The sequence below is a fragment of the Rhea americana genome, unplaced genomic scaffold, assembly GCF_003343005.1.
Source record: "Rhea americana isolate MKP2758 unplaced genomic scaffold, rheAme1 scaffold_126, whole genome shotgun sequence".
NCBI lineage: Eukaryota > Metazoa > Chordata > Aves > Rheiformes > Rheidae > Rhea > Rhea americana.
Genome location: NW_028185328.1, coordinates 2,048,231 through 2,075,595, shown reverse-complemented (window position 1 = coordinate 2,075,595; position 27,365 = coordinate 2,048,231). Strand labels below are relative to the sequence as shown.

Below are 27,365 nucleotides of genomic sequence, written 5' to 3'. Positions count from 1 at the left end.
CTGTCCAGGTCTCTCTGAATGGCAGCACAGCCCTCAGGTGTGTCAGCCACTCCTCCCAGCTTGGTATCATCAGCAAACTTGCTGAGGAGGCACTCTGYCCCCTCATCCAGGTCACTGATGAAGRAGTTGAACAGGATGGGACCCAGGACTGAGCCCTGGGGGACGCCATCAGCCAYAGGCCTCCAACTGGACTCCGCGCCACTGATAACAACCCTCTGAGCTCTGCATTTCAGCCAGTTCTCAATCCACCTCACTGTCCACTTGTCTAACCACACTTCCGGAGCTTCTCTAGGAGGGTGTTATGGGAGACAGTGTCAAAAGCCTTGCTGAAGTCAAGGTACACAACATCCACTGCTCTTGCCTCATCTACACAGCCACTCATTCTATCATAGAAGGCTATCATCAGATTGGTTAAGCATGATTTCCCCTTGGTGAATCCTTGCTGGCTACTCCTGATTACTTTCTTTTCCTCTGTATGTCTGGAGATGACATCCAGAATGAGCTGTTCCATCACCTTTCCAGGGATGGAGGTGAGGCTGACTGGCCTATAGTTGCCTGGGTCCTCCTTCTTGCCTTTCTTGAAGACTAGAGTGACATTGGCTTTCTTCCAGTCCTCAGGCACCTCTCCAGTTCTCCAGGACTTTTCAAAGAAGATGGAGAGTGGCCTGGCAACAACATCYGCCAGTTCCCTCAGTASCCGTGGGTGCATACCATCTGGGCCCATGGATTTGTGGATGTCTAGCCTGCTCAGAAGGTCTCTAATCCTATCCTTCTCAACCAAAGGARARTCTTCCCYTCTCTGGACTTTCTCCCTCACATCCAGGCTCTGGGATTCTTGAGGGCTGCCCTTAGCAGTGAAGACTGAAGCAAAGAAGGCATTCAGTAATTCTGCCTTCTCTGTATCCCTTGTCACCAGGCCCCTGCCCCATTCAGTACGGGCCCACATTTTCCTTAGTCCTCCTCTTGCTACTGATGTATTTGAAGAAGCCCTTCCTATTGTTCCAACTAGGCCTTAGCCTTCCTTGCAGTCTTGCTGTGCCCTGGACCTCCTGCCAGCAGCAGGATGGAGATGAGCCTTTGCAGAGCTGCTGGTGAGCTCCAGCTCTGCTGAGGAAAAAGTCACAAAGGCAAGATCATGCAAGATCACACTTTGTAATAGCTGTCCTAGTTGGGGCAAGAGAGTACCTGGGATGTGAGAGGAGCAAGGGCAGTGGTGAGAGAGCTCCCCCCTCCACCTCAGGAGTTTCCTCTTTGCCCAGGGATTAAGAGTTTTGACACATTCTTCTAGTGATTCTTTGCAGGAATCAGAATATGGAACTGGATCTTAAGGGTCTTGTGGACATATCTAAGGTTTTTTTCCCAGTCTCCCAACCGTGCAGCTATTTGAAAGGGGCCACAGACATTGGATACCTTGGCTCTGCTTCTCTCTCAGTGTTATACAGTGCTGGAAAGGAATAGTTAGAGTACCATGTTGCTGTGGCTTCAGTGTACTGCCAAGCTCTCTTCAAGACAGCTAGCCCAGGTATTAGTAGTAGTGTTGCTACAGCAATGTAGGACTTGGCACAAACTGTAAAACCTGCCTAAAGAACAAGATAAATGAGCTTGTATAGAGCCCATATTACCTGTCTGGCTCACAACTGTTCCTTGGCTAGTTTAAAGCTACTTTTGATTTGCTTCCATCTCCAYGTAGACCTGTACTGAAGTGATGCTGAAGAGCTTATCCTAGCCACTGAATAACACAGGTTCAAAGTTAGCTATGCAATCAGAAGAGCAGGTTATAAGATGCACATACACGGTTACAACATGCTAATGTGTTCATCATCTTTACACATAACAGTCACCTGCTGCCTAACAAGCCCACTTTCCGTACCACATCACTTAAAGCATGTAGGGAAGAGTAGATGTAAGTGCTCAGCTCTGCCCTTATGATAGATACAAAAACCATTTTCTCCCTGTGCATAGGCAGAAGCATGAAAACTCCTTACGCTGAATCTTACATGTTAATATCAGTTAATATTCATTCATAAGTTTTTTCACTCTACTCCTACATAAGCATGGTGGTGCCTGGTCTCACCCCTAGACTTGTGTTCCTGGTGTGTTCAGACCTGTCCTGCACAACTGTTTGGAGAGGTTGTCTTCTTTGCTGATGTGGGGATAGTTGTTCCTTTGTTCCCAAGCCCCCTTGAGTTTACTCCTGTTTACCTGCAGAAGAGGGGAGGAGGAGCTGCTGTTGCTCAGCCTGCCTTTTAGCRTATCTTGCAAGTGCTGACATGATCTTGCTTGTGCACAAGTGCTAGGGTGGGCAATCCTGTGCTTGTTGAGAGCCTGGAGAGGTGCAGTAGGTACCAGCTCTGGCAAGCTGGTAGCCAAGTGTTGGGTTCACTTGTACTGCTTTGCTCATGCCTATGTGCCTTTCTGTGTCTCATGCCTATGCTCATGCTCTGCAACAGCAATTATCACTTCCAGTCTGTTTCCCTCTGATTGCTGCTGGGGTGGCCAGTCTTCTCTCCCTTGCTTCCCAAGCATGGTATTTCCAGTCCTATGTTTGCATACTGCAGTGGCTTCCTCTCTGTTATTTCTGCTGGACTCTTTTTGAGTGTATTTATCAACTGTGTCCTCTGCCTGCTGTTCTGGTCCTGGGCTTTTCCCCAAATGGCATCTCTCAGTAGCAATGGCCATGGGTGAATCATTCTCACCCATGAATAGATGCTTGCTRTCTTTTTCAGCCAGCTCATTTTCTTTCTTTTGTGACCTGAGCCAGTGCTGGAAGCCAGGTGCAGACAGCAAAGAGGCCAGTGCCTCTGCTTCTGAGTTACTCTTTTGAATGATTCCCTTCGGGAATATTGATAGAACAGTATGCAGATGAGCTGTTACTAGCTCATGAACTGGTAAATTATTGGGGTGAAGCGTGGTGGATTCAGTGGGGGTTACAAACTGAGGATTACCCCTCTGTAGCARACCAGCAGAAAGCATAGATTCTGTTATGGTCCTTTTAAAGACTTTAATGCGTGGCTTAAGGTGGACAAGCATGGGGAATGGCAGTTCTTTGTTACAAGGCTGAATTCTATCGAGTACTCAGAGAAATAATAATAATCTGCTAAAATTGGAAGGACTGATATCTATCTGCCTATTATTCCTTTGCTGAAGGTATGAGTAGAGAAGCAGAGACAGTGCTTGAAGTGCCTGCAGGCAGGGCATTTGAGAGGTGTACATCATGTGAATATCTGTGTATGTCTGACAGTGTGCATCTGTGGTGGAGTGGGTAGCAATACTATTTTATATTGGCAATCCTGAGCCAAGAAGCTGTAAAGGACACAATGCTCAGTGTTGTTAGAGTCACACACCTGTGAAACATGGTGTCATTAAAAAGAAACAAAGAATTGAAGGCATAGGTGGGTTGGGAAAAAATGAAAATAACCGAAGGGAGAATGTTTGAAAATGACAAGGGAAAAAAATTGGTACATTTCAGAATGGTTGGGAAAATAAATAATTGGAATAAAGAGAGACAACCCAGCTGGTCCAAATCTTTCCAAGCTGCCAATGTGCTCTCAGCATTGCTGACTGAGATGAGGAGGTGCTTTAAATTCCTTTTATAAAACCCCTCTGTCTGTCCAGCCCTTTTACTTAGTTATAGCCACCTGGTTTCAAACCCATATCAAATGGAAAGGGTACTTCAAAATTTGCCACCTGTTAGCAGGAGGGGGGAGGTGGATCATTCCCAATGAAACTAGAGCCTGAGCTGTACTTGGAGAGGTCCTGACTTATCTCCCTGTTTTCTCCTCTGCCCTCCCTGTTTTTTTTCAAAGGTTGAAAAAAATGAGGATGGGGACCAAAAGATTGAGCAAGATGGCATCAAACCAGAAGATAAAGCTCATAAGGCAGCCACCAAAATCCAGGCCAGCTTCCGTGGACACATAACAAGGAAAAAGCTCAAGGGGGAGAAGAAGGGAGATGCCCCAGCCTCTGAGACTGAGACCGCTGACAAGAAGGAGGAAGGCCCTGCTGGCGGAGCCGGGGAGAACAAAGAGAGTGATGCACCTGCTGCCACAGAAGCTGCAGCTGCTGACAGTGCCCAGGTGGAGGAGGGCAGCAAAGACAGCAATGCACCAGTAGAGGAGAAAAAAGGGGATGGAGTTGCTGACATGGGCTCAGAGCAGTCTGCTCCTCAGGCTGCCACTCCTGCTGCCTCCTCAGAGGAAAAGCCTGCTGCTGCTGCCGAAACGGAAAGTGCCACTAAAGCTTCCACTGATAACTCGCCGTCCTTGAAGGCTGATGAAGCCCAAGACAAAGAGGAGCCTAAACAAGCCGACGTGCCTGCTGCTGACACCACTGCCACCACCACCCCTGCTGCAGAGGATGCTACTGCCAAGGCAACAGCGCAAACCCAAATGGAGACAGTGGAGAGCAGCCAAACTGAAGAGAAGACAGGTGAGTGAATGCCAGGGAGTGGACCTCTCTAGAAATGGATGCCTCCCTTCATCTCCTGGGGGAGCATCTAGGGCTGATCTGCAAGGGCTAGTGCAGGGATCAGAATGAGAATTAACAAGGTAATCCCCTTGCTGGGTTTTAGAGGGGAGAGATGCATGTTGTTGCCAAATACACTCTCCTCTGCTTCCCATAAGCTTTTGGAAATACTGCACCTCCTCTGGAGCTTCATTCTGCATGGTGGCAGGAGAATGTCAGGCAGCTATGAGGTTTGGAGGAGTCTGGGAGAGCTCCCCAATCACTGCATATGCTAAGAGGAAGATGAAGCTTCTCAGGCACACTAACACAGGCAACTTCTGTGAAGCAATAAAGCAGCCTGAGCTGATACTAGCTCACCAGAGGCTGCCAACTTGAACTGGAAATTTCATGAGGGAAAAACTCTTTCGTAGTGCAGGAGGTCATTTAGCCTTGATAGTGGGATGGTTGAGAAGGAGCCAAAAAGGTCTTTTTTCCCCCCATCTGTTTGTGAATGGAGGAGATTGCTGTTACAACCACATCCTAGTAAGGAACATCTTATCAGCATCACTTGTAGTTTCATCCACTCTAGTACTCTAGCCCGTGTTCTTGGAGTAGCCATGAAAACCATATGTATCATTTGAATGAAGCTTTTATACATGTGTCAGCTGGGTCAGACTTGTATGATAAGGAGATTAGGTAGGGAGAGGAAAGATGAAAGACCCTGACAGCTCTGTGAATGAGGACAGAAGAGGAGATTGAATGCAAACATGCATTCCAGGAGGTGTTTTCAATTCTCCTTTGTTCTTGACTGAGCTACAGATCTGCTTAGCTAGTTCCCTTGGGAAGAGGTAAAAAGTTTTGAGAGGCAAAAGTGATCCTTTCTGACAGTGGCAGTATTAGCAAACTATAGAGAAGAGCTGTTACTGAATTGTGATGCTGGTCTGGGTAGAAAAAACATAAAAGACCTGAAGACACTTGCTCTTTCCCTTCTTTACATTATCAAAGTCACATAATGTTAAAAGAAAAAAAAATAGGAGAGGAAAAAGAAAGATATCTATCAGAGATGGATACCACATAAAACTTGATCAAGCAGCAGTGCCATACATAACTTTGGCCTCCACGTGTGTGGGACTATCAGTAGCACATTCTGCATTCATTATCTTGTTGGGGCAAAAATTTGGAGTATCAGCTTGATATTCCAAGGTGACCCAAACATCCTGGTGTAAAGGTTAGTCCCTGCATGTAGTCTTGCACTTGTTGGTGTTTGTCCTTCACATCATTTGGTCCACTACTTCTCTTCCCCAGTGATAATTCCCACTGTCTTAAGTAGACTTCCAAGCAGGTTTCGCTTGGTTGGTTAGAGTGTGGTGCTGCTAATGCCAAGGTCGTGGGTTTAGTTCCCGTATGGGCTGCACTGAGGGTTGGACTAGATGATCTTCAGAGGTCCTTTCCAACCTTACCATTCTATGATTTGATGATAACTAGCTCAGGGCTTCTGTCTTGGTTATACTGTTTCAAAGATAACAGCTAAGAACCGGGAGAGGTGCTCATGCAGAACATTATGATTTAAGGTGTGGACCAAGGACTGAATTGTTTGAATCTAAACTGAAAACTACAAACAGATGCTTGTTTTACCTCCTTATATTTAAACATTTCTAGAGGTAATGCTTAAACTAACATCCACTATATTGACTTTTTGTGGTCCAGATTTCCATCCCTTTGTTCTTACTTTGTGTGATGAGTTGATTGGCAAAACAAATGTTAAGCTATGTGGGAGTGATTTTAGAAATCTAATTTGATGAATTGCATGCTGTATCTGTTTTGTTTATATATATAAGCAAAGGTATTTACCAATGGTAAATGTAGAACATAGTGAATCAGTGTTTTGGGGCCCTGTGTATACAGGAAAGAATTTTTGAATAACAACTAAGAATTTATTATCATTTAAGATTTGGAATGCCTTATTCCTAGACAGGAATGGTGATTCTGCTTTGAATTGACACCCCATTTATATCAAGATTAATCCGTTGTAATGGGTAGAGATAGGAAATTCATAGGAATGGCTATTTCATTTGCTTCATTTTACCTTTTTTTCAGTCACTAGCCATCAAAGAATAATTTCAATTCAGTATTCTCAATTATTTGCAAATATCTTCTGCTTGCTTTTGTTGGCCTTAACATCATTTGTAGTGGGAGCATTACAATGTAATATGCATTTGCATATGATACTATAATTTATGTAAATATCTAGCCAACAGAATAAGTAGCAAAATCTACAATCAAATATATATTTAAAATGAGCTTTCAGCGATTGTTTGAGTGTTCAAAGCCAGCACGTGCTTCTATTCTTCCTCATTCAGTATTCATCTAGTAATACTCAAGCTTCCAAATGTTTGCAGAAAGCAAACATGGAAGGTTTGTGATCACAGTCAAACTGGTATTGTCTTTATAATGAATACAGATTCCCTCCCCCCCATCCCCGAATTCCTATCCCCATGTGATGTCAGTCTTTTAGCTCAGCCACAAACTTGAATGGCTGAGTAAGTAACCCTGAGCCATCCAAGGTAGAAATGGAAAAAGGCCCTCTTGTCCATCTCTCTGAGGATATTGGGTTGTGTTCTGCTATATTCTCTATGGTACAATGTCTATAATAATAATAAACTGTTTCCTTTTCAAAGAATCTTCCACAAAAGACCACCATCATCATATAAAAGATCTCACAGGAGATTATTTCTTGATACAAGGCCTATGTTCTCTTTTTCGTTATCATTTTCCTTTCTCTYTCTTCTTTATCTCTTTAGAACTCTTTGTTCCTTTCTTGGTACTTACTCCTTCTACGGACTTTAAGATATTTACCATGTCTTGTCCTTTCTCCCAGTCACCCCCTCCCCCTCCCAGAAAGCTCAACACTGATGGTTGCTGGCACGGCTGTGGTGGTTTGGTCATCCACGAAAGAGGGAGGCCTACTGAACATCTGCCACCAGAACTCTGCCAGCTTGGGGACAGATCTGCTTTCAGCTTCATCAGTCGCCTTCTCCCAGAAGTTAACCTCTTTGGCTTTCAAAGGTCATCTTTTATCATTTCTCTGATCGAAGACTGGCACAGTAATGTGCGGTGTCAGACTGCCAAAAATAAATCAAATTGGCTCCTAGCCAGTGTCACTGGTTGGCTGGTTGCCATGGCATGCTTGACTGCTACTACTATGAGGCCATGCTACATTTGTGCAGTGATGTTCATCTGCCTTGCATTTTGCTATGGCAGCTGCATTGTTTTATCTATGTATATTTTCCTTGGTGTGAACAGAAGTATAGGGTAAGGGCATTTCATTTACATCCTGGGGAGAGTTTTTGCCTTCATCTGAGAGCAGGAAAAGATGGAAAGAGAGGAAAGAACTGAGTGACTAGATAAAGAATTGCATGATTTTTTAATGCTTAATATTTAACATTTCTGGAATATGGGAGAGGCTTGGCTATTCTTCGTACTGGTACCTGTTTCCTCTGCCAGCCCTCAGCCCGCCTTGTTACCCAGTTCTACATACTGTGCCTGTCCATAGATAATAGCTTAGGAAATGGCTTCGACCAAGCTGTCCTGTATACAGCATTACTTGATTTTGGTGTCTTAGGCACTCCCAGGTCTGTGGCAGGGTAATTTCTGAACAGTACTCATGGTATTACGTTAGGGCAAAGTGAATGGATTCCAACCAGAGTAAACTATGAAATGAGTTAGTGGCTTCAACTGGGGGCAATGGGGGATCAGTATAAGAAGAATCTTTTAGTTCTCCTCATGCTTTTTGGGAGTGACCTGCATGCCAGGAAGGAGCATCAGATAAGATGCTCTCTTATCTGAGCATCTTTGCCAAGACTTGTGTTTATTGGCTTTCTTGTTATGATCCAACTTTTGCCTGTTTGGTGTTGAAATTATGCTTACAGAGGCTTTCTTAGATGCCAAGCTACCCAGTGGGAGAAAATTCAGAAGTAGTAGGAGGAAATTTATATATTACATATGGATGAGGTGAGCCATATTTCAATCTAAGTTGCATTGGCTTAAATCTATAGAGTCTCTGTCAAAGTCACTGAAACACAGCTTCAAAGTGAGATCAGCAACCAGCATAGCAGACTATAGAAGAAAATGAGATACTCTGTGCCTTATAGAGAGGAGAGTAGGTGAATGTCACACAATGTTAGATTCTCTTTGTACTTTCCCAGGTTTCTGAGGCTCAGCTCCAAATCTGGCTAGCTCTCACATCAAAAGCATTCTCAGATTGTCAGGTAAGAATACAACAAAGCCCAGAAATGTAAAAGAGTAAACTGTGCCTAAGGAAACAAATTGATCTTCTTTTGTTGGGAAATGAAGAATGCTTTCTCCTGCTTGATGAAATAGCTTTACAATGGAGCAGTTTCACAGCTGAAATGAAAAATCAGCCAGCCAACAATCGCTTTACATGTAAGCRGGCCTGCAGTTCCCCAAGGGCCTTGTATCCTTCAAGAGGAACACTGGGAGGCACCTTCCTCAGAGGAAGCAAGTCCCTATGGATCCTTTTTCATGTTTTAGAGTTGAATCAGTTCTTTGTTTTCAGTTCAATCAGCATATTGATGGAAGGACAATACTTACTGCACCTAGGGAACACTGGCTATATAAAGATTTGGAAAGGGAGACTGTCTATTGTCATGTACTAGCTAGAGGCTACAGTCTGCACTATGCAAGAGGATTCAGTTGTATAACTGGAATATTAGTCTTGGCCCATGGGTAGCTGGCATGAGACAGAACACCCTCACTACCATTCCTGTTTTGCTGGAGCTTATCTCTTCTGCTACACCTGGCAGCTGAGGAAAGCAAAGCAAGCACGCTTGTCTTCCTATGAATGCCCCAGAGGGAACAACTCTAAGAAAGCTTGCCAGTATTTTCGTGTTTGTAGTACTACCAAGCAACAAAGTAAGACTACAGACGTGACCTGCAACATGCTAAAAAGTGACAAAGTATGCACCCAGTCCTCAGTTGCTCTGAACTTTAAAATCTTTGCATCATATCTAGTTGGGTATAAAACATGACCAAATGGGTTGCACAATATTTCACACTTTATTTGCACTGGTGCACATAGCCATGTGAGGGGCAGAGTGAGGGGAATGGGCTGCTACATCCTTTGAAAAATCATGTTTGGACATAGATGTTTGATGTACAAGGAAGGCCTATATAGCTGCACGTTATATCACATCTCCCAAAGTACGTGAATCCTACACACCACCTGCTACAGGCACTGGTACAGGTTTCCTGCTTTGCTGCAGAATGAAACGCTGTCTGTGCTCCCATGCATGCCTTAGTTCTGGTGTTGTCAAATGAGATGCAGCCTGCCCAGTACAGGTGGGAGCTGTGCTGCTGGTGAATCTCTCTTAATGAAATCCTAGATAGTCCTACACATAGTTACTGATGACAAGGGAGGGGAGGCTTACTTTGGAAAAGGCCTCCAGAGAACAGTAGGACTGCACTCGGAGCATTTTCTGGAAATACTCCAAAATCCCCATGTGGGAGGAAGCCGTTCTGCTCTAAAGGATAACCAAGTTTTCAATTGAGAAATGCTCAAATAGAAAGGTGAGGGTTAGAATAGACAGACAGGCAGTGAAATTTTAAGTAGCTGCTACTTGCTGTTTCTTCTGGCAGAGATCTGCACGACCACCAGTGTAATCTCTTTACTTTAGGATCAAACAGGCTGAACTTTTCAGATAGACATAAGCTTGTAGATCATCAGCTGGGATTTATGGTTCCAGGGAGCAGTCCTTTGAAGGTAACACTACTAGTCAGTAGTGCAGATGGCTACTATGCACAGACGGATTGAATAGTGAAAGTTCACCCAGGTCAGCATGATCAGGTTATTCAGGCATTCCTCAAGTGCTGTATAATAGATGCATTAATCTGGGATAATCAGTGGCAATTCAGTGATTGCTTTAAATCTGTGCAGCAGCTCCACGGGCCCTAATAGGGTGAAATTGGGCTCTCAGGGGATTGTGGCTCCATGCAAATAACTGTAAAGGAATATAGGATCTGCCAAGCCAGATCAGACTCAACATCCATTTATTGTACTTCTCCAGCATGGTTAGCACTGCTATAGGCAGATTTGGGATAAACTACCTCTTTTCTAGGACTCATTCCTGATCTCTACCATCTAGGATTTAGTTTAACAGTTGGAGCATGATGTATTATCTCTTTTGATACTAATTATAACTGTAGATATGTGTAATATCTATATAAATGGCCAATCTCTGACTGAGTATCAATAGCTTCCCTGACAGCTCCAACCAAATGTACAATGGCTGGGAGGTTCACCAAATAATTCCTTACCATTCCCTTACATCATAGAATCATAGAATGGTAAGGTTGGAAGGGACCTCTGGAGATCATCTAGTCCAACCCTCAGCATAGCCCATACGGGGATTGAACCCACAACCTTGGCATTAGCAGCACCACACTCTAACCAACTGAGCTAAACCTGCCCCCTAATATATTCCTGTASTTGTATTATAGCACAGAGAGAACAAAAGCTTCTGATAGCCCTACTTTATGCCGTTCCTTGTAGTATGTAGCATTATATAGTATGTGCATATGCACAGATGGGGTAGTACCATAGCCCTTGCTGTTCATCTCTTTCCTGAAGAAAGCACAAACACTGTTTTCTATTGCTTTTTATATGAAAGGTTTCCCAGGGTCCTTGTCATCTTTGTTGCTTTCTTCTGAACTCCCTTTAGCTCTGCAAATATCCTTTAAATTGGGTGACAAACACTGTAGACGTTAGTTCCAGAAGAGTCTGTACTTGTATACATGTATTTCCAGAAAGACATTTCTCTTTGATACTGTTCCTCATCCCAAACTGTATGCACACCAACATCTTTGCTTTCTGAACTCAGCTGCCTGCTGAGCACTGATGACACCAATGACATCCAGGTCTATTGCTGACTTAGGAGTTCTTCTATTTGTGAAGATACCACAAAAATATTTTATTCAGCTGCATAGTTATCTGTGAGATTGGGCAGTGTCCAAGAGAACCAAAGAAACTGTAGGCAGTGGCAGGAGGCTTAGACATCAGTTGTTGCAATTCAGGGATCTACTGACATTAGCTCTGTGGGACAGATGCTGTCTCCAGTTCTGGACCTCCAGTGGACCTCTGCAAGTCCAGCTTAACCAAGCTGAATTTTAATAGGTCTCCAATCACAGTTTATTTCTCAAGACTACATTTATGCTCCAAACTGGACTCAAAGGAGGGCTTCCTCATTCCATGGCTTTTCTCTTTTTGTTGCTGTTGAATATCTTTCAGGCAGAAAATACAGAAGGAACTTAACAATAATGTTTGCAGGAAAATAAATGACAGGGAGTGCCACAACTGTGTGCTTAGCTGTTCTCTGTAGGGGAAGCTGGTCTGTTTTTGCAGGTTACTGGAACTGCACCTTTCTTCCTAGGTTCTATACTCTGTGCTAAAGACTCCGTTTGCATATGCTTTAGCTCTGATGTCCTGTACCATATAAACAGCCTTCACATTATCCTCTCCAAGTATGCATATGAGGTCTGTGGAAATATTTCTTTTTCCTTTCTGTTCCCTTAGCTACATTACTGTTAGCATAGGACACTGAGCAGAGCTAAGAATCTCAACTGAGGTCCTGGCAGCCAGGAGCTGGACATCTTCCTTTTGCAGGGCTGCAGAGCAGACTGGAAAAGAAATCCAGAAACCTGGAATGGGCCCAGAAATGCAAAGGAAAATGTTGTTCTCCTAATTATGGGAGAAGTGAGATTCAAGGTTTCATGTAAATAAGTCTTATTGAGGGGTCATAGGATCCCAATTATCCAGTGTTCAAAGACCACACTCTTCTYAGCCATCCCTTAAGGAAATAACGTATGAGTCCTATCTTCATCATGGAAAAAAAAAACAAAAGGTAGAAACACTATTCAACCTTCCCATCTTCCCTCAGCAATACCCAGTAATTGGGAATGCTGGTAACGATAACTGGATATCATCTGTGACCTACAGGGCTTAATGAAGAAGAAAATCTCTCTAACATTTGGAAGAGCATCTAAATCCCCATGCTGAAGCAGTGCAGTGCTGTGGAGTCATAACTGACAGTTGTACTAAATATACTAGTAAAGGGATGGGAGGGTAGCTGTGACCAGTCTACAGCAGCATTTCCTAGTGCTGCGAACTTTGATACATTTTTCATGGCTACTAAAACAGACTCGGTTCTGCCATAGACCTGACTGGATAACCACTTGAAGAAATGGAAGAAGGGATCAAACAGAGCTCATTTAAAGTTCAGGTGATTGCAACCGCTTTAAAATTTCTTTGCTGTTCTTAAGGGCTTTGGGTACCCACAGATGTGGAAATGTCATGAACCTGCAAGAGAGAGAAGGAAGATGTGAATGCAAGCTTGAGTAGACTAAGTCCATAACTGTCTAGTTTTCGGTTGAGTATAGAGCTATGTTCCCTGACTGGGATGGATGGAGTCACTCATTTTTACCTCAGGGAGTGAAAATTCCAGCATGTTGATACAACTACTTACTGTCCTTCCTTCTAGCAAATACTGCTATGTACATGAGTGTGGCAGAAACACACGGAGGGATCGAACCTAGATACAGTTCCAACCACTTCCATGCAGGGATTCTGAGTCCTGACACGTGGGAATTTTACTGAAAAAATTGTCAATAAAGAACCTTTTGATTTTTGGACCCCCTCTCCCCCCCATAACATACCAGTTTCAGGAAGGATGGGATTTCTAGATGAAACTGGTAAGAAAAACTCATGCCTGCTTTTAGACTAGCTGGCACTTGAGAGTCARGTTATCCCTGAGGGGAACAAGAAACATGGGCCCAGGCCTTACACTGTATCAGACCAGAGAGCTGAAATAAAATGAGTTAGCAAGTGAACAGTCATTGGGCTGTTGGCTATGCTGGACAAGGCTTCCCTTGACCCCTGCTGCTGGAGCTGTTCCACTTTGTATAAAATATTAATTATTTGTTGGGGCAGAGATGTAGAGCTTAGTCTCCCCGATTCCAGATGATTGCTCTAACCACCATGCTACAGAGTCAATCTTTTCCTCTGGCCCAATGAATATTTAATGATTTATACAAATGGAAAAACTCCAGCAGAAGAAAAAGAAYGAGAGAGACATGTTCATTCATATGGATATTTCATAATGTCTCCCTGTGACCAACATGTAGTACCCATGCCAAGGACCTTTACAGTGAGTAAAATCAGCCAGAGGACCAGGGRAGACAACACAAGCGTGAAACAGTGGGTACACACTGCCTGTGCCTCAGGGCAGTTTCTGAGCAGCACAGACCCAGTCTGATTCATATTTCAGTGAAGCSCCTCTTCTGTGAGGGCCATGATCAAAATGATGATGCCAGAGCCAAGAGTATGGGCTGCTTCACCTTGACTGAGAGCCTCAAGGCTCTGTAAGTGGGAGCTGCAGTAACTCACAGCTGCTGTGGTTCAATGCGGGGCCAGGCTTCAGTGGACTTCAGATACACGTGAAATGCTAGATACGTGGCATGTGTAGCAGCTGCAGCCTTGCCCCGTAGCCAAGGCAGGATCACCTCAGGTTGGCAGCACCAGCTAAGAGACAGTCATAGAAGTGCTGATTTTTTTTTCTTTTCTTTCTTTTCTTTCTTTTTTTTTCTTTTTATTTTATTTTATTTTATTTTATTTTATTTTATTTTATTTTATTGCCTAGGGAAATAAGCATTGTTTTAGACTAGTTCAGCAAAGGGCTATCTTAGCACTCCATATGGGTATTTTTTTCCACCTCAGAAGCAGCACAGAAGAGCTTAAGATTTGCCAGTAACAACCCAGATGAACCTACCTCTCTGGGGTTTTAGGTGACATAACCCAGCATGCCGTACCCTAGCTTAGGCTTCTGTAATCAAAATAAGCAGATGAGGGCATGCCACTCAGCATGCTTGCATACTGCTGTTTCTTCCAGTAGAGCGAATCAGATTTTTTGTTTGTTTTTAGCGGGACCCCATCCATTCTGATATTACACCAAAAGGCACCAGGCATCCTTCTTGCCCTCAAAATAAGCTGCCATGTAGCACAGGTCTTGCACCTCACACCAGCCTCATGCTGCCCTGGCAGTACCTTCTGACAGGCCTGATGAAATGACTACGTCTGCTGGTCGGCCCTGATACATTGCCATCCTGGGTGACAGCCTGTGCTTCCCAGCAAGGTGTCCCCTGCCTGGGGGACACCAGGTGGCTTGTGGTGCTGTTCTCAGGCCTGTGCTTATGACATAAGGCCTAAGGGGTGGCCCGGTTGCCGTGGTGGGCACCGGCATGGCAGCAGTGCCCTCTGCCGTGCTCAGCTCCACACTGCGTGTTGGGGAAGGTCAGCCCTGGTGGCCAGCTGGGCCCATGGTTGTGGCACCAGGCCCTTGTGTTTAGTGAGAGATATTTGCAGCTGGCTTGCTAGGGTGCTTTTGCATCAGGGCCGAATTCATTACCGCCTAATTGAATTCTTATTGTGAAAAGCCTGTCAGGCAATTAAACCAAGATGGCTATTTGCAAGGCAGCTGCCCTGATTTRCTTGGTACGGCATTCAAAAAGTTCTGAGGCTGGAAAGTCCCTCCTGTGGGAGGCAAACTGGGAGAGGGTTTTTCCTCCCCTCACCTCAAAAAAAGAAAAGAGAAAAAAGATTGAATTTGAATTTAAAACAGAATTACTGATGCTAGCTGCTGTCACCTTCACAGGGAAGACTACTGCTGGCAATGTGAGCCCTCATGAAAGGCTTTCCAGCCAGCCTCCTCCTTGCTTCCTACTGTGCAGCTTTTCGACTGCTCTTCCCCTCAAAAATGCCCAGAGCCAGCTGCATGGCTGCCTGATGCCTTCCTTTCTACTAGGGCACAGTGCTTACTGCATTAGCATCATCTGTGCCCCTTAATGCTGAGATATATCAGGACAGAAGATGTGATTATTCTATCTGACTTCTTCCGTCATGACTGTGGCATTTCACTGTCCAACCCTTATGCTTTGTATCTGGCCCCTGAGGGAGGAGGTGACACATGAGGAGGATCAGGCCTTGATAGTGTAAGCTGGGGAAGCGGTCCAGTCGCCCACATGGTTTTCCAGGGTGGGCTGCGACTCCTGGTCTTTCCAGCCATGCAGGGCCATGATTTAGCAGGCTTCCAGGTAGAGAGGAAGCTGTTCTGCAACAGCGATGCCATGACACATTGTTTCCAAGTAGAGATTTGCCATCAGGCACTCTTAGTTGACAACCTGCTCCTGTTGAAATGAGCAGCAAGGCTCACCAGCTGTATGTATTGGAAATATTAATATCTTTGATGCAAAGAGTTGATGTTGATGTAGCAACTGCTGGGGACATTTATCAACAAGATGGCTGTGGAAGACTTGACAACAGCTGCTTAATTAATTTTAGCATCAAATTTGCAGAGCCTTGGTGTATGAAGATGGACTAAAACAAACTAATGATCTTTAAATGAAATTTCTCTTCAATTTAAATACAGCGTGGGAAGATGGCAAAGGGAAGGAAAACAGACATTTTATATCCTCTCCTTGCTTGTAATTCTCTGCCTTCAGCTAGATCAATATCATTTCATGCTGGAGATGGAGGCTGCCTCTGGTTTCCATGGCAATCTAGGTTATTGGAGGCTTGCAGGCTCCATGAATCCCTGATTTATCAGCCTTCTAGGGTTTAATAATGGAGACCAGCAGTCAGGCAGCTTATGAATGGCACATGTCGTTTGGACTGCGGGGAGAGAGAGGCGGGAGTGTGCTTTGTAGTAAGGGCTGGAGCAATTTGTTTTCCTGTTACTGACAGCTGAAGGGGGAGGAGTACAGGGGGAGGAGCAGTGCATAAATTCTGGAAGCAGTGAAGGAATTTCTAGACCTTTTTGCAGCAGTTATGGAAGATTTCTTTCTCTGACCTCTTTTCCTTGACCAGCTTTGCTGGTACAGGAACAGAGAGCAACTATATAGCCTATCCTGTATGACATGGTGRGAGCGGTGAGATTCCAAAGGCTCTGGCGCCCTGCATGCTTCTGACTCTTCTTAACCCTCTTTACTTCAGGATCAGCAGTGTGTGAATACCAGCATTCTGCCACTATTTTTGGTTTATTTTTCTCTTGCTACCCATCTGACCACCATTGCGAGGCTGATCAACAGAGCCATAGATGGGCAGACCTTTGAGGGACTCATCTGGCTACCAGACTTCTGTCACTCAATATGCTACTGTAGTATCTGCTACTCCAAACCCAAACCTCCATCCTGAGATTGCTGTAACCTTCACTCCCTGAATTAACTACCTTCTTAGCAATGCTCTGGTTGTATAGGAATTGCTGTCAGTCACTTAAATTAAGTGCTGCTCTTGCTCACTTAGCCACAATCTGCCCTGGGCATTTGCATTCCCTTTTATATGCTCCTTCCTCTGCTTTCTCCCCTGTGTTCACATAGGGCAGCCACAACAGAGAGGCTAAAGAATAAATGGATACATCTTGTCAAGACCCCAGTACTCTTTCCTCTTCTACCTTTCTATTTCCAAACCATCCTCCAGAACTTAACCCTGCAAGGGGAAAAACAGGTGACACAGAGGAGGACTATTATATGAGTTGGAACATCTTTTTTTCAAAATACATATGTCAACAGCAGCTGCCAAGTGTTATATTCCACAGCTGGAAGCAAATAAAAACCTGTTTGTTCAAGCTGTTTGAATCACAAGGTATTTAAGGAATTCAAAAGAGTAGGCTTTCTGGTCTGTAGGACATATGTAAAATCTGCAGGGAAGAGAAGAGTAAAGGMTAAGTTGTGGGTTATTTGCTCTCAGGTCTTCCTATTTCAGGGAAACCGAAGTCACAAATGCCTTTCTTCTACCTGCCTTCTTGCAATATTTGGGGGTAAGGGAAGATATTATCAGGCTTGCTGTACCTGCAGTTTTGGCCTGAGATTGGATTTAATGGAATTTCTGAGACTGTTGGCTCCTTCAAAAATTGCAGGCCTTTTTGCTGAGTACCAAGCTCAAGGCACCACATCTGTGAAAGTGCCATGGTATCCATAGTGGTTGATGGAGAGCCTGGAAGGAAGAACAGAGGTGATTCATCTTCCTGGGTATACCATAACTTCTTGTTTGACCACAGCCCTGCTCTTCACACTTTACTTACTTTAAAGTGCAGATAAAAGCATTTACTTTCCTTACTGGGACACCACAAGGATGAAATACTTCCATGGCTGTGAGTTGGGCCATTGTTTTAGTGATGACGACCAGGTAAATATTTTTGTTGTTGGTTGCCTTGAGCAATTTGGAAGGTCACAATAGAGGCAGCTCTTGACCTGCACAAATGTATAGGCTCATGAAAGATAAAGTCTCTCTATCCAGATATTATATCCAAAAAGACCACTACATTACTTCATTGGAAAGTCATGTAGTGGAAAATGAAGAACTGTGCTCTAACTGTCCCCAAAGAGGCACTTTTGACTCTGATATACCGTCTTTTTAGGAGTGGATGTAGAGTCTGGTAGCTTGGAAGCTCGGTAGAGGGGAGTCTTTCTGCTCCAGCAGGGTACTCTGAAAAACAGGTTACTGAGAAACTGACTGGGGATCAGATCACCTCTGATCCCAGCTCTGCCACTGACAGCCTGGAAGACCCCAAGCAAGTCACCTCCCTTTTCTGCATTTCAGGCTCCCTGGCTGTAAAGAGTGTGGAGCCTTGCTAGAAGCCTGCCAAAGACAACAGCGTGTAGCTACTTGAGGGGAGGCCACTCAATACCAATGCAAGACAATTGCCTGCAGGCACCTTTATACTAAAAAGATTTCTTTACCACTGTTTCAGCCACTGTACTACACAGACTCCAGCCTCCTGACCACTTTATAGTGCAAAAGAGCACCTCAAAATAAACACCATGATAGATCATACTGGTACCAGGTTGGAGCACCTGTCCTCCCCAGGGCTGTACTTGCTTACAGTGGTGATAGTGGCTAAGAGCGAGGCACTATTCATAAAGGAGATCTCGCTGTCTGAAAAATGTAAGACTGATAGGCTCCTCCTAATCCTAGATGGACTGCAAAATGGCCCAGTTATAGGTACTGTACACAAAGTTTTGGATTGCTGTAGGCAAACCAGAAGTGCTGGTAGCAGGCAGGAATAAAGCACCAAACAGCAGGAGGCATATCATCTGCCTCAGCTTTCAGGCTTGGCTCTGGCCATGTGTATGGAAAGGCAATGGCAGTGGAAGAAAGAAACAGAGGCACTTCTTTCCCATTCTCCGGGAAGCAAAAAYGTTTGCAACTGTAGCTGTAACAGGGTTACAGCTCACATTCAAAAGGAGTATCCCCCCTTTTCTCTCCACCCTCTTCCTCTTCCACCACTCCCATTTCTCTGGAGACCTTACAGCTCCTGCCCCTTAGCCAAAGTTGGAGTTTCCATGGCAACCAGGCAGCTGGTGTCTAGACACTGTGAAAGATGCTTTGCAATTGAGCTGAGAGCCTAGCTCCCCTCCGTGTCCCCCTCCTTGGTCTCCCCTCCCCACTGCTCCCTTCAGTTCCATTTGCTGCACACATGAATGCCAACACAGGATGGGATTTCCGTGGTGCTGGGGAAAGAGAGGCACGGGGTGGGAGGGGAAATCCCTGAGCCACTGTCTCATCAGCCTGACAAAGCGCAAAGGCAGCTGGGGTGACAGAACTGGGGCTGACTCTCCTCAGAGGATTTAGCAGGATCAGAAAAAGAGGCAACCATCCAAGCTTGGACCAAAGTCATCAACTGTGGGACTACCAGACGTTGTTTTTCTTCTCCCTGATAAAACAACTGAGTTTGGCATGCATGGGGCTGAAACAGAGCTTAGGCAGTGCAGGAGTGGGAGGTCTAAAATGCCCCATATTGTGGATATATCACCTTTTCATTTTAACCTTAATAGGCCCTGTTTTAACCACCCCCTTCCAATATGCCATGGGCCCTCTTTATCTGCAAAATCTATGAGAACAGCACACGCTACTTTTATTTTCTACTTCTTAGCCTGCTTCTTTCCAGTAATTACTGAGCAACTTCCCTAGCCATCCTGGCTACTACTTGCTATGGGGCCATCCCTCCCCACCACTGTCTTACTGGGTTTGTCAAGGGGAAGCAGACCTTCCTTCCACTGCATGCCCGTAAGGACCCCCAGAGATCACAGGAACCTAGAGATACCTTGAATCCATCTGTAGCAAGGGAGAAGTTCAGCGGGGGCTTGAGAGCGACTCTGCAAGGCATCCCCCTGGACCAGAGAGAGACATTCATCTGAAATCCCCAGTTTTCCACCTCTAAGTGTTTTGCTGGGCCAGTGTATACCTGTCAATTTTCAGAAGCAGTGAGTAGGGAGGATGGAGGATTTTAGCACTGTGGATGATGCATAATAGGGCTGACTGCAATGGGCTAACTTGGATCAGGAAGAGAACAGTATAAGCAACAGCTCTGAACCTTAACTGCATCTCATTTCAGCATCTCAGACCTACTGTAATCTGCCTGGAACTGGCTTCTGGCTGGCTAGAAGGACAGATGGATCAGGACAGATGAATCAAGCTGTGAAGCCTGGATTCAAATCTGGAACCATGTGTCATTAAAACTAAGAGTGGCTCAGGTCAGGGATTTTAAATGGGGCCTTCTATAACCCAGCACCACTTACCCTCCAAAAAAATGTCTCTAAGCAGAGCTATCTCTGRGGCAGATCCTGGAAGGATACTGCTTATGACAACACAGTAAAACTTGGATTAATATTTGAGAGCAAAGAGAAGACCTGACAAGGCACAGGTTTTCCAGTCCCATCTCTGGCCAAGTTGTAGCTGGCAGAGGACAGAGAGGGAAAGACGTGAGCATGGCAAACACTGGCTTTGAACCCATATCATGCCCAATGCTAGAGAAAGTACAGAGATTGAGGAGAGTGGGAGATACTTTAACATGAAGGAATGGGAGAGTTCCATCAGAGTGATTAATATWAGCAATAATTATGAAAACAATGTGAAAGCAGCAAAAGCAAAATCCCTACATCCATTATAGAATCCCAGAGTGTTTGTGCAATTTCTTTTCTCTTGGCATCAGCCATAGTAATTTAAAGATCTGCAATGGAACAGAGAGGAAAAGAAGAACAAAACCCAAGCCACCAGCCACAAAAGAAATGATCAGCAGAGAGGTTACTGCTACTGTGGTCATAAGCTGATGTCTGCTCTGATATAATTAATCTTGGCAAGTCAGACAGGAGCTGGGTAGGTCCCAAGAGACAATGTTTTACCCGGAAATCCACTCAACCAAATTTCACTAATGTAGGGCAGTAGAGAGACTTGGARTAGAGCCTGCACGCTCAGCCATTAAAGCACAGCATAGGCAAAGGCAGCTGGAAGTACCACCATCTAGCAAAACTGCTGCTTGCCTGCCTGCTTCAGCTTTTGCTGCATATGTTTGAGGCATTTGCTCACCAGCAGGGCTCACAGACATGATTCTCACCCATTCCAGGAAATAAATGGAGTGCTGAGGGGCAGCAGCTCTCTAAGACCTGATTTCAGCAAGGATCTGCAGTTCATTCCCCTATCATTTCTTTTCTCTGGGCAAGGCACTTAAAATTCCCTGGCAGATGCCTACAGAAGCTGTAGGTATGGAGCACCTTTCAGCCCCTGGCCCTTAAGCTGGGAAGCAAACACAYGTCAGCCTCTCTCACTTGAGCAATMGCAGCTTAAGGTTTGTGTGAAGGCTCTGAGGCTACCCAAAAGGTTTATCATATAGGCTACCCCTTTCAGAGTCCTAGATTAAAGTGAGATCAGTGGCACCTCAGCTCATAAATGCTTGTCTCCACTGCAAAATCATCCCACACAATAGAATGATTTGGACAGAGGAAATCACATTAGATTTAGAAAGACCAAAATAGAGTGCAAAGCTGCAAACTAAAATGTCAAAGCAGTGTATGGGGGCCCCAGGGCTGGAATAACCAGGGACAGTGTAAGTGATGACTGAAGAGCCTTAAAAGAACTGTAAGGGTGATGGTTGCAAGCACAGACTAGCAGTTTGTTTTTCTTCTTTCTTTTCTTTCTTTCTTTTTTCTTTTTTTTTTTTAAAAAAAATAAATAAATAAAAAAAGCTTTTTGACCTAGCCATCCTAGGACCTAGCCATATGTCCTTCAGGACATATTTTCTTTTCCTCCAAGCTTCTTTTGCTTCTTAGTATAGCTTAGCCTCTTCACCTCTTCTTCTGTCTGCTTCTCACACATTTTGTGTTCTCCTTTTGTGAGTTTGAGGTCTTTTGCTTTGTCTCTATGCGTGGGATGCGCTAGAACAAATATGGAAGTCTCCATCCATGCTAGTCTCTTTAGCTTGCTAGGGAAAAATACAGGTTCTCCCAGGCTGMAATTCCTCTTGTCCTAAAGTAGACATCTAGATCAGTCAAGTTAATAGAATCCAGTAACTTGAAAGGGAGCACAGGATGAGAAGAATAGCTGGAGATGTCTATGTGCAGACATCTAAAATTGGTTGAGGTGCACACCATCTCCCACTTCAAGTTTCCCATTTCATGATCTTTCCAGATGCATCTGGGCTGCCCCAGTGAGGATCCACCTAATAACTCAATGCCTCCTGCTTGTTCTGTGCCTTGCAAGTGGGCATAGAAGATTCGTCTTGTGTAAGGAGATCTCACAGTGCTGGTATGTTCAGAAGGGGAGGCAGCTTTAGATGGGTGGAAATACAGCCACCTAGAATGACACGCTTTTGTTCCTAAAGCAGGAGATGGAACATTTTGCCTAAGTGGCCTGAAGTCTCTCCTGCATTTTTGTCATCTTTTATGCCTATTCTAACAAAGTGCAGAGTGCTTATAAAGTGAAAACACTGTACMGTTGTAGATGTATAACCGTATCTGTTCACTACAAACTAACACATATGACAGCCCGGAGTTCGAGGAAATGGTAAACTGAAACTAGTACTGGGTAAAAGGCAACATAACAGATAGCACCTCTGATCTGTGATTCTACTATGATCTGTGAATCTAGTAATCTCTTCAGGGAGAGGAGAGAGCAGCACCTAGCAGTCCTCTACTAGGACACTGAAAAGTAGACAGGAGAAAAACCCAGAGAACATGCTGCAGAAATATCCTACATCAAACGAACTGGTGAAGGGTCAATCARAAAAATCATTTCACCTCTTCCTGTGAATCAGAAAGTGCAATTAACTGGCCCTGATGTCAGCAGGGTTATACTGCATTGCTCCCATTCCACAGTGAGAATCCTTTCCTTTTCACCACTATGATTTACCARTGCCGCAGCTTGAACTTTATTTTTCTTTCTGATTTGTATATCCTTCATGACATCACTTCTTACTGAAGTTCATTAGTAAATGACAACAGGTTTCTTCTGGATCCTAAAGGTTAATGAAACAGTGCTAATGCTGGTGAGAAATAAGACAGAGTTTAGTGGCAACAGGATGCAAGGGTACATAAGATATTTYACCTCATTGCTCTAGAGGCATTCACGAAAGAGGGGGGAGTGGGTAGCTGAGTTCTGCTTGACACTTCTTATTGGGAAGGTAGACCTCTTGTTTATATTTARGCCATCCACACTACTGGAAATGTGCTTATTTGCCATGTGTCCGATGTTTTCTTTCTCTCATTCATCTTTGTTCTGCACAAGACTTGAGTATGTGGTGAAGTGACTTTAAATCTTTTCTKCTACTCCTTGACTTCAAAATCAGTCTAGATGGTTTCAGCCATGGTGAAAAAACGAGTAATCCCTGGGCTGCTTCAGCAAAGAGGCATCTGCCTACCACTAACTGCTCCTCAAGAGAAGCAACAGGGGTAGCCAGGACTTCTATACAAGTTCTCCACCACCTGAGGATCTCTGGGTGCTACCAGCACTCACTGGAAATTAGATTTGCCACTGCAGTGCTGTAACAGGGAATATAACATAGCAGAAAATTGTGTTTTAACCTGTTTATCCTAAGAGTAAGAACAGTGCAAGAAACATTGTGAGCTACCCTGTGTGACCTTCAGATTGCCAGCTCCCCCACTTCAAATACAACCAGTTTTACTGCCTGTGTTGCTAGGACAATTGTGAAGAGCCTACTATTGTAGGAGCAGGAACCCRGTTTCAGCTGCTGGTGTAATGGGAGAATCAGTGTTACTTAACCTTTTGTGTGAATTGGCCAAGGCACTCAATATCGGAGCAGGTACTCAGGGCCTCTCAGTGTCTGCTCTGGTACTTGCTATGTCACGTGTCCTTCTGTTGTGCTACCTTGAAGAGACTGTGGGGATTTCTGGCTAAACTGTGGACATTTTTGACGGGAAGCCACAAAAAATTTTAAATATAATGAAACATTAGTGGGTGGTGGTTATGTTCCTCAGGCTTCATTGCCTATCCTATGTTGTACAGATTATGCCCTTCCATTTGTCTTGCATTTAACTGTGAGAAAAGACAGGTTTTGCCTCTCTAGGGTCTGTCAGAGCCTTACAGTTTGCTTTGCTGCTGGCTAACAATAGTCTTTAGGCTCAGACTTTGGCTTAGATGGTCATGCACTGAGGTTCTGCACTCAGCTCTGTAACTCAGCGCATCTCCTGTTATAAATGCATTGCAGAAGAGTAGAAATGAAAATCCCCCCCTCCCTTCCCAATAGTGTGTGATCAAGTTATTAAGGAAAATTGGTAAAACTTGGGGCAACTTGACCTGCTTTGCCTTCCAAGCATACTTGAATCCTATTTTAATCAATAGTGTATTTTGCCATTGAATCCTATTTTTATCAATAGCCTGTTTTGTCTTTAGCTCATGGTTGTAGCAGCACTCTATATAGAAGGAATTCTTAAGTAGCACTTAGTTTTGTTGCACAGTGTTAGGGGAAAGCAAGGTCCTGGATGCTTTTGCTGTCAAGGAGTTTGCAGCACCAGGGGCTAAAGACGTGCTACTGGGCCATATTGCCACAGACTTTTTATTTTTGGAAAAATCAGCAGTAGGAATTCAATAAGACAAAAAGTGTTTGATGATCCAGTAGCAGAGCTTTAGTTAAATTGATTCATGGCTGGGAGTTGCACACGTCTTACAAGTGATCCATATGGAAACAGTGCGTAGGGAGGTATTTAAAAGAGTGGCTAAAAAGCTGAGGAGGAGGGGGAAGTGAGGATGCACCTGTTGCCAGTGTTGGAAGCAAACACAAGTCTGCCATCTGATGGCATTGAAGGGACAGGCCAAAAGACATAAATAGTCTCAATAAGAAGAGGTTCACATCCCAATTAGCATTCTCACTAATGCTGAATATGAGTATGAGGATGGTAATTCTCACAAACTAAACACTGGCATGTGAACATCCATAGCGTTAAACTCACAGCATGGACCATGGCATGGCTTTTGAACATGTCAACTAGCTTTGCCACAGGCTAAAGCTAGTTCTGATCCCCTGTCCAAGGCAGCCACCCTGTTTTGCAGAGTAAGAGAGTTTAGCCATATGGACATGAGCTGTGTGGTTCCAGCTGGCCTTAGGGCCAAAGAGCAGTCCCTGGCCTATTTTATTTGCTAGTATAGATGTAATCTGATAGCCCCTCAGAAAACCCAAGAACTATCTGATTCAAAGAGATCCCACAGTCCTCTGTGGAATGACCACTGGAGATACACTGATGCCACAGAGGTATGTCGAGTGCCAACGTCACTGAGGTATGGACATATCAATCTTGTGCACCATCCCGCACTACCCAGCCTTTCAGTGCACCTGCTTCTTTTCCCTGTTCTTTACTCAAATCTGAAATAATACTGCTTGGTTGGCCTCTCCACTGCATGTCTGTGGAAGTCAAGGAGAGATGGGATGGATCAAACCGACTATTCCAGTGCATTAAGACCCTTGTGCATTATTCTATCCTACAGCCCTGCAGACCTGGGTGAACGCTTACCTTCATCAGTAAATAGTCATCCACRCCAGTGCACATGTTAGTGGTTGTTCTGAAGCAGGGTCAGGAACATGTTAATGTACCTTTATGTCCCTGGAGAAGTTGGTCAGCAACAACCTGGAGACAACTAAATCAGGCCTGCTGCAATAGGGGGTATCTCAAACTGGATGAAGCCAGCAGCAAGATCATTCCAGCCTCAATGACACTCTTTGGTTTACCATGTCCCTCTTGTTTCCTCTTTCTTACCCTCAAGTAAGATCCTTTGTCCAATTCATTGTTATGAGATTGCTATTAGTGTTCATTTTTATTTTTCATGTGAATAGTATGTCAGTACAAGGTGTCTGATTGACAGACAGACCCAGCTTTAGGCTACACTTATTACTAGACAGCTCTGCCTTTGAAAGGAGATCCTAGAGAACTGGAGAGACAGTGGCAACCTCTTTACTGAAGGATCTTGTTTTTGAATATTTAGAGACATTTCTCTAGAACTCTGTTCAGTATAACAGAGAAGATTTCAGAGAAAATTGAATTACATGTTTTAAGATCTTTTCCTATGGATCTTGCAAGCTGCAGGCGTTAGTATAGAGTTTTCTGTTCATGACCTCTTTAAGACTAGGCTGGGAGTAGCAGTAATTAAGGAGGGACAATTCAAYACAGGTTGGCATAGTTGGAGGGCCCAATAAGATGGCAATGTATGTGTCTGATCTAGCTCATTCTACTTTGCAAGCTAAGAGACTAATCAGTGTACTTGATGAAATGAATGATGGTTACCTGCCACATTAGCAGGGAGCAGAGCTCAGGGATCCAGGCAGTTCCTTCAGGTTGTGTGTGCTTTCTGGCAGGGCTAGAAGTGTTTTATATGAGCTAGGCACTTGTCTGCTGTACTGAAACCCAGCAAAATTCTGTCCATGTCACAGAAATGCCAGGCACTTTGAGAGACCTGGGTCACTCTGAGAAGGGAGAAGCCTGAAGCCAATGAAATCCATGTGATGACTGTGTGCACGTGCAGAATGCTCTAGATCATGGCTGACTAACCCTGGACCATCTCTTTCTCCACTAGATGCTGTAGAAGAAACCAAACCTACTGAAAGTGCCCAGCAGGAAGAGGTGAAAGAAGAAGAGAGCAAGGCGGACCAAGAAAATGCCTGAACATTAAGAAATGACTCCCCATTGCCCCTCCCTCCCTCCCCCTATCCTCTATCCTTCCTTCCCACCCCAATCTTGATCTCCCCTTTCCTGCTCACACCTGTGAGCCTGTCCATCCCTCTCCCATTCCCACTTAAACCCTTTTTCTCTCTGTGTGGCAAACATTTAAAGAAAAAAAAAAGCAGGAAAAATCCCAGTCAAACAGTGTGGCTTAAACATTTCTTTGTTTCTTGGTGTTGTTATGGCGAGTTTTTTGGTAATGATGATCCAATCATTTTGGGAAAATTCTTGCACTGTATCAGAGTTCTTTGACCTGGCGCGTGCGTGTGTCTGTCTGCCCACCGCGAGCGCTCTCTCTCTCTCTCTCCTCTCTCTCTTTTCCAAGTGTGTGTGTGCAATGTTCTGTTCATCTGAGGAGTCCATACTTATCAAGTGAGTTAAAAACGAAACAGAAAAAAAATCCTTTTCTTCCTTTTTCAATGTGATGGAATGAACTAAAGAAAAAACAAACCCAACAAACAAATGAAGAAAAAATAATACAAAATCCCAGTTTGTTTTCAGAGCTAAAACGAAAAATGTGCCAATTAGCATAATGCGTGGCTCTAGGCTCCTTTTTCAAACTGAACAGTAATTATAATAAATGAGAACAATGATCATTAATACCACCGTGTCGCATTTCTATGCTGCCTTACATCCTGCTGGCCTGCGTACACAGACCGGTCTTTGATGGGCCATTTGTTGAGTGGACTCCCTCTTTGCTTCTCAGCCACTGCTTTGCCATGGGTCAGTGACAGACTGCTCTCCCTGGCACTGCTAAGGGATTTTTTAAGGGAAGCAGGTTTGGATTTGGGGTTAGGCATTAGCACTGACTAATGTAACAAAAATAGCAAAATTGGTTTTAGGAAAAAAAAAATAAG

The 27,365-nt window shown here is 44.3% G+C and overlaps 1 protein-coding gene across 1 annotated transcript in view; it reads left to right on the top strand.

The window, feature by feature from the left end:
• Window positions 1-27,134, top strand: part of GAP43 (growth associated protein 43) — a 57,070-nt gene extending 29,936 nt beyond the window's left edge. Inside the window, exons 2-3 of the mRNA XM_085326007.1 lie at window positions 3,807-4,428; window positions 26,363-27,134. Of these exons, the coding sequence (XP_085182133.1) occupies window positions 3,807-4,428; window positions 26,363-26,451 (711 nt within the window). The 3' untranslated portion in view covers window positions 26,452-27,134. The remainder of the gene's footprint in view (window positions 1-3,806; window positions 4,429-26,362) is intronic.
• Window positions 27,135-27,365: the final 231 nt, after the last annotated feature.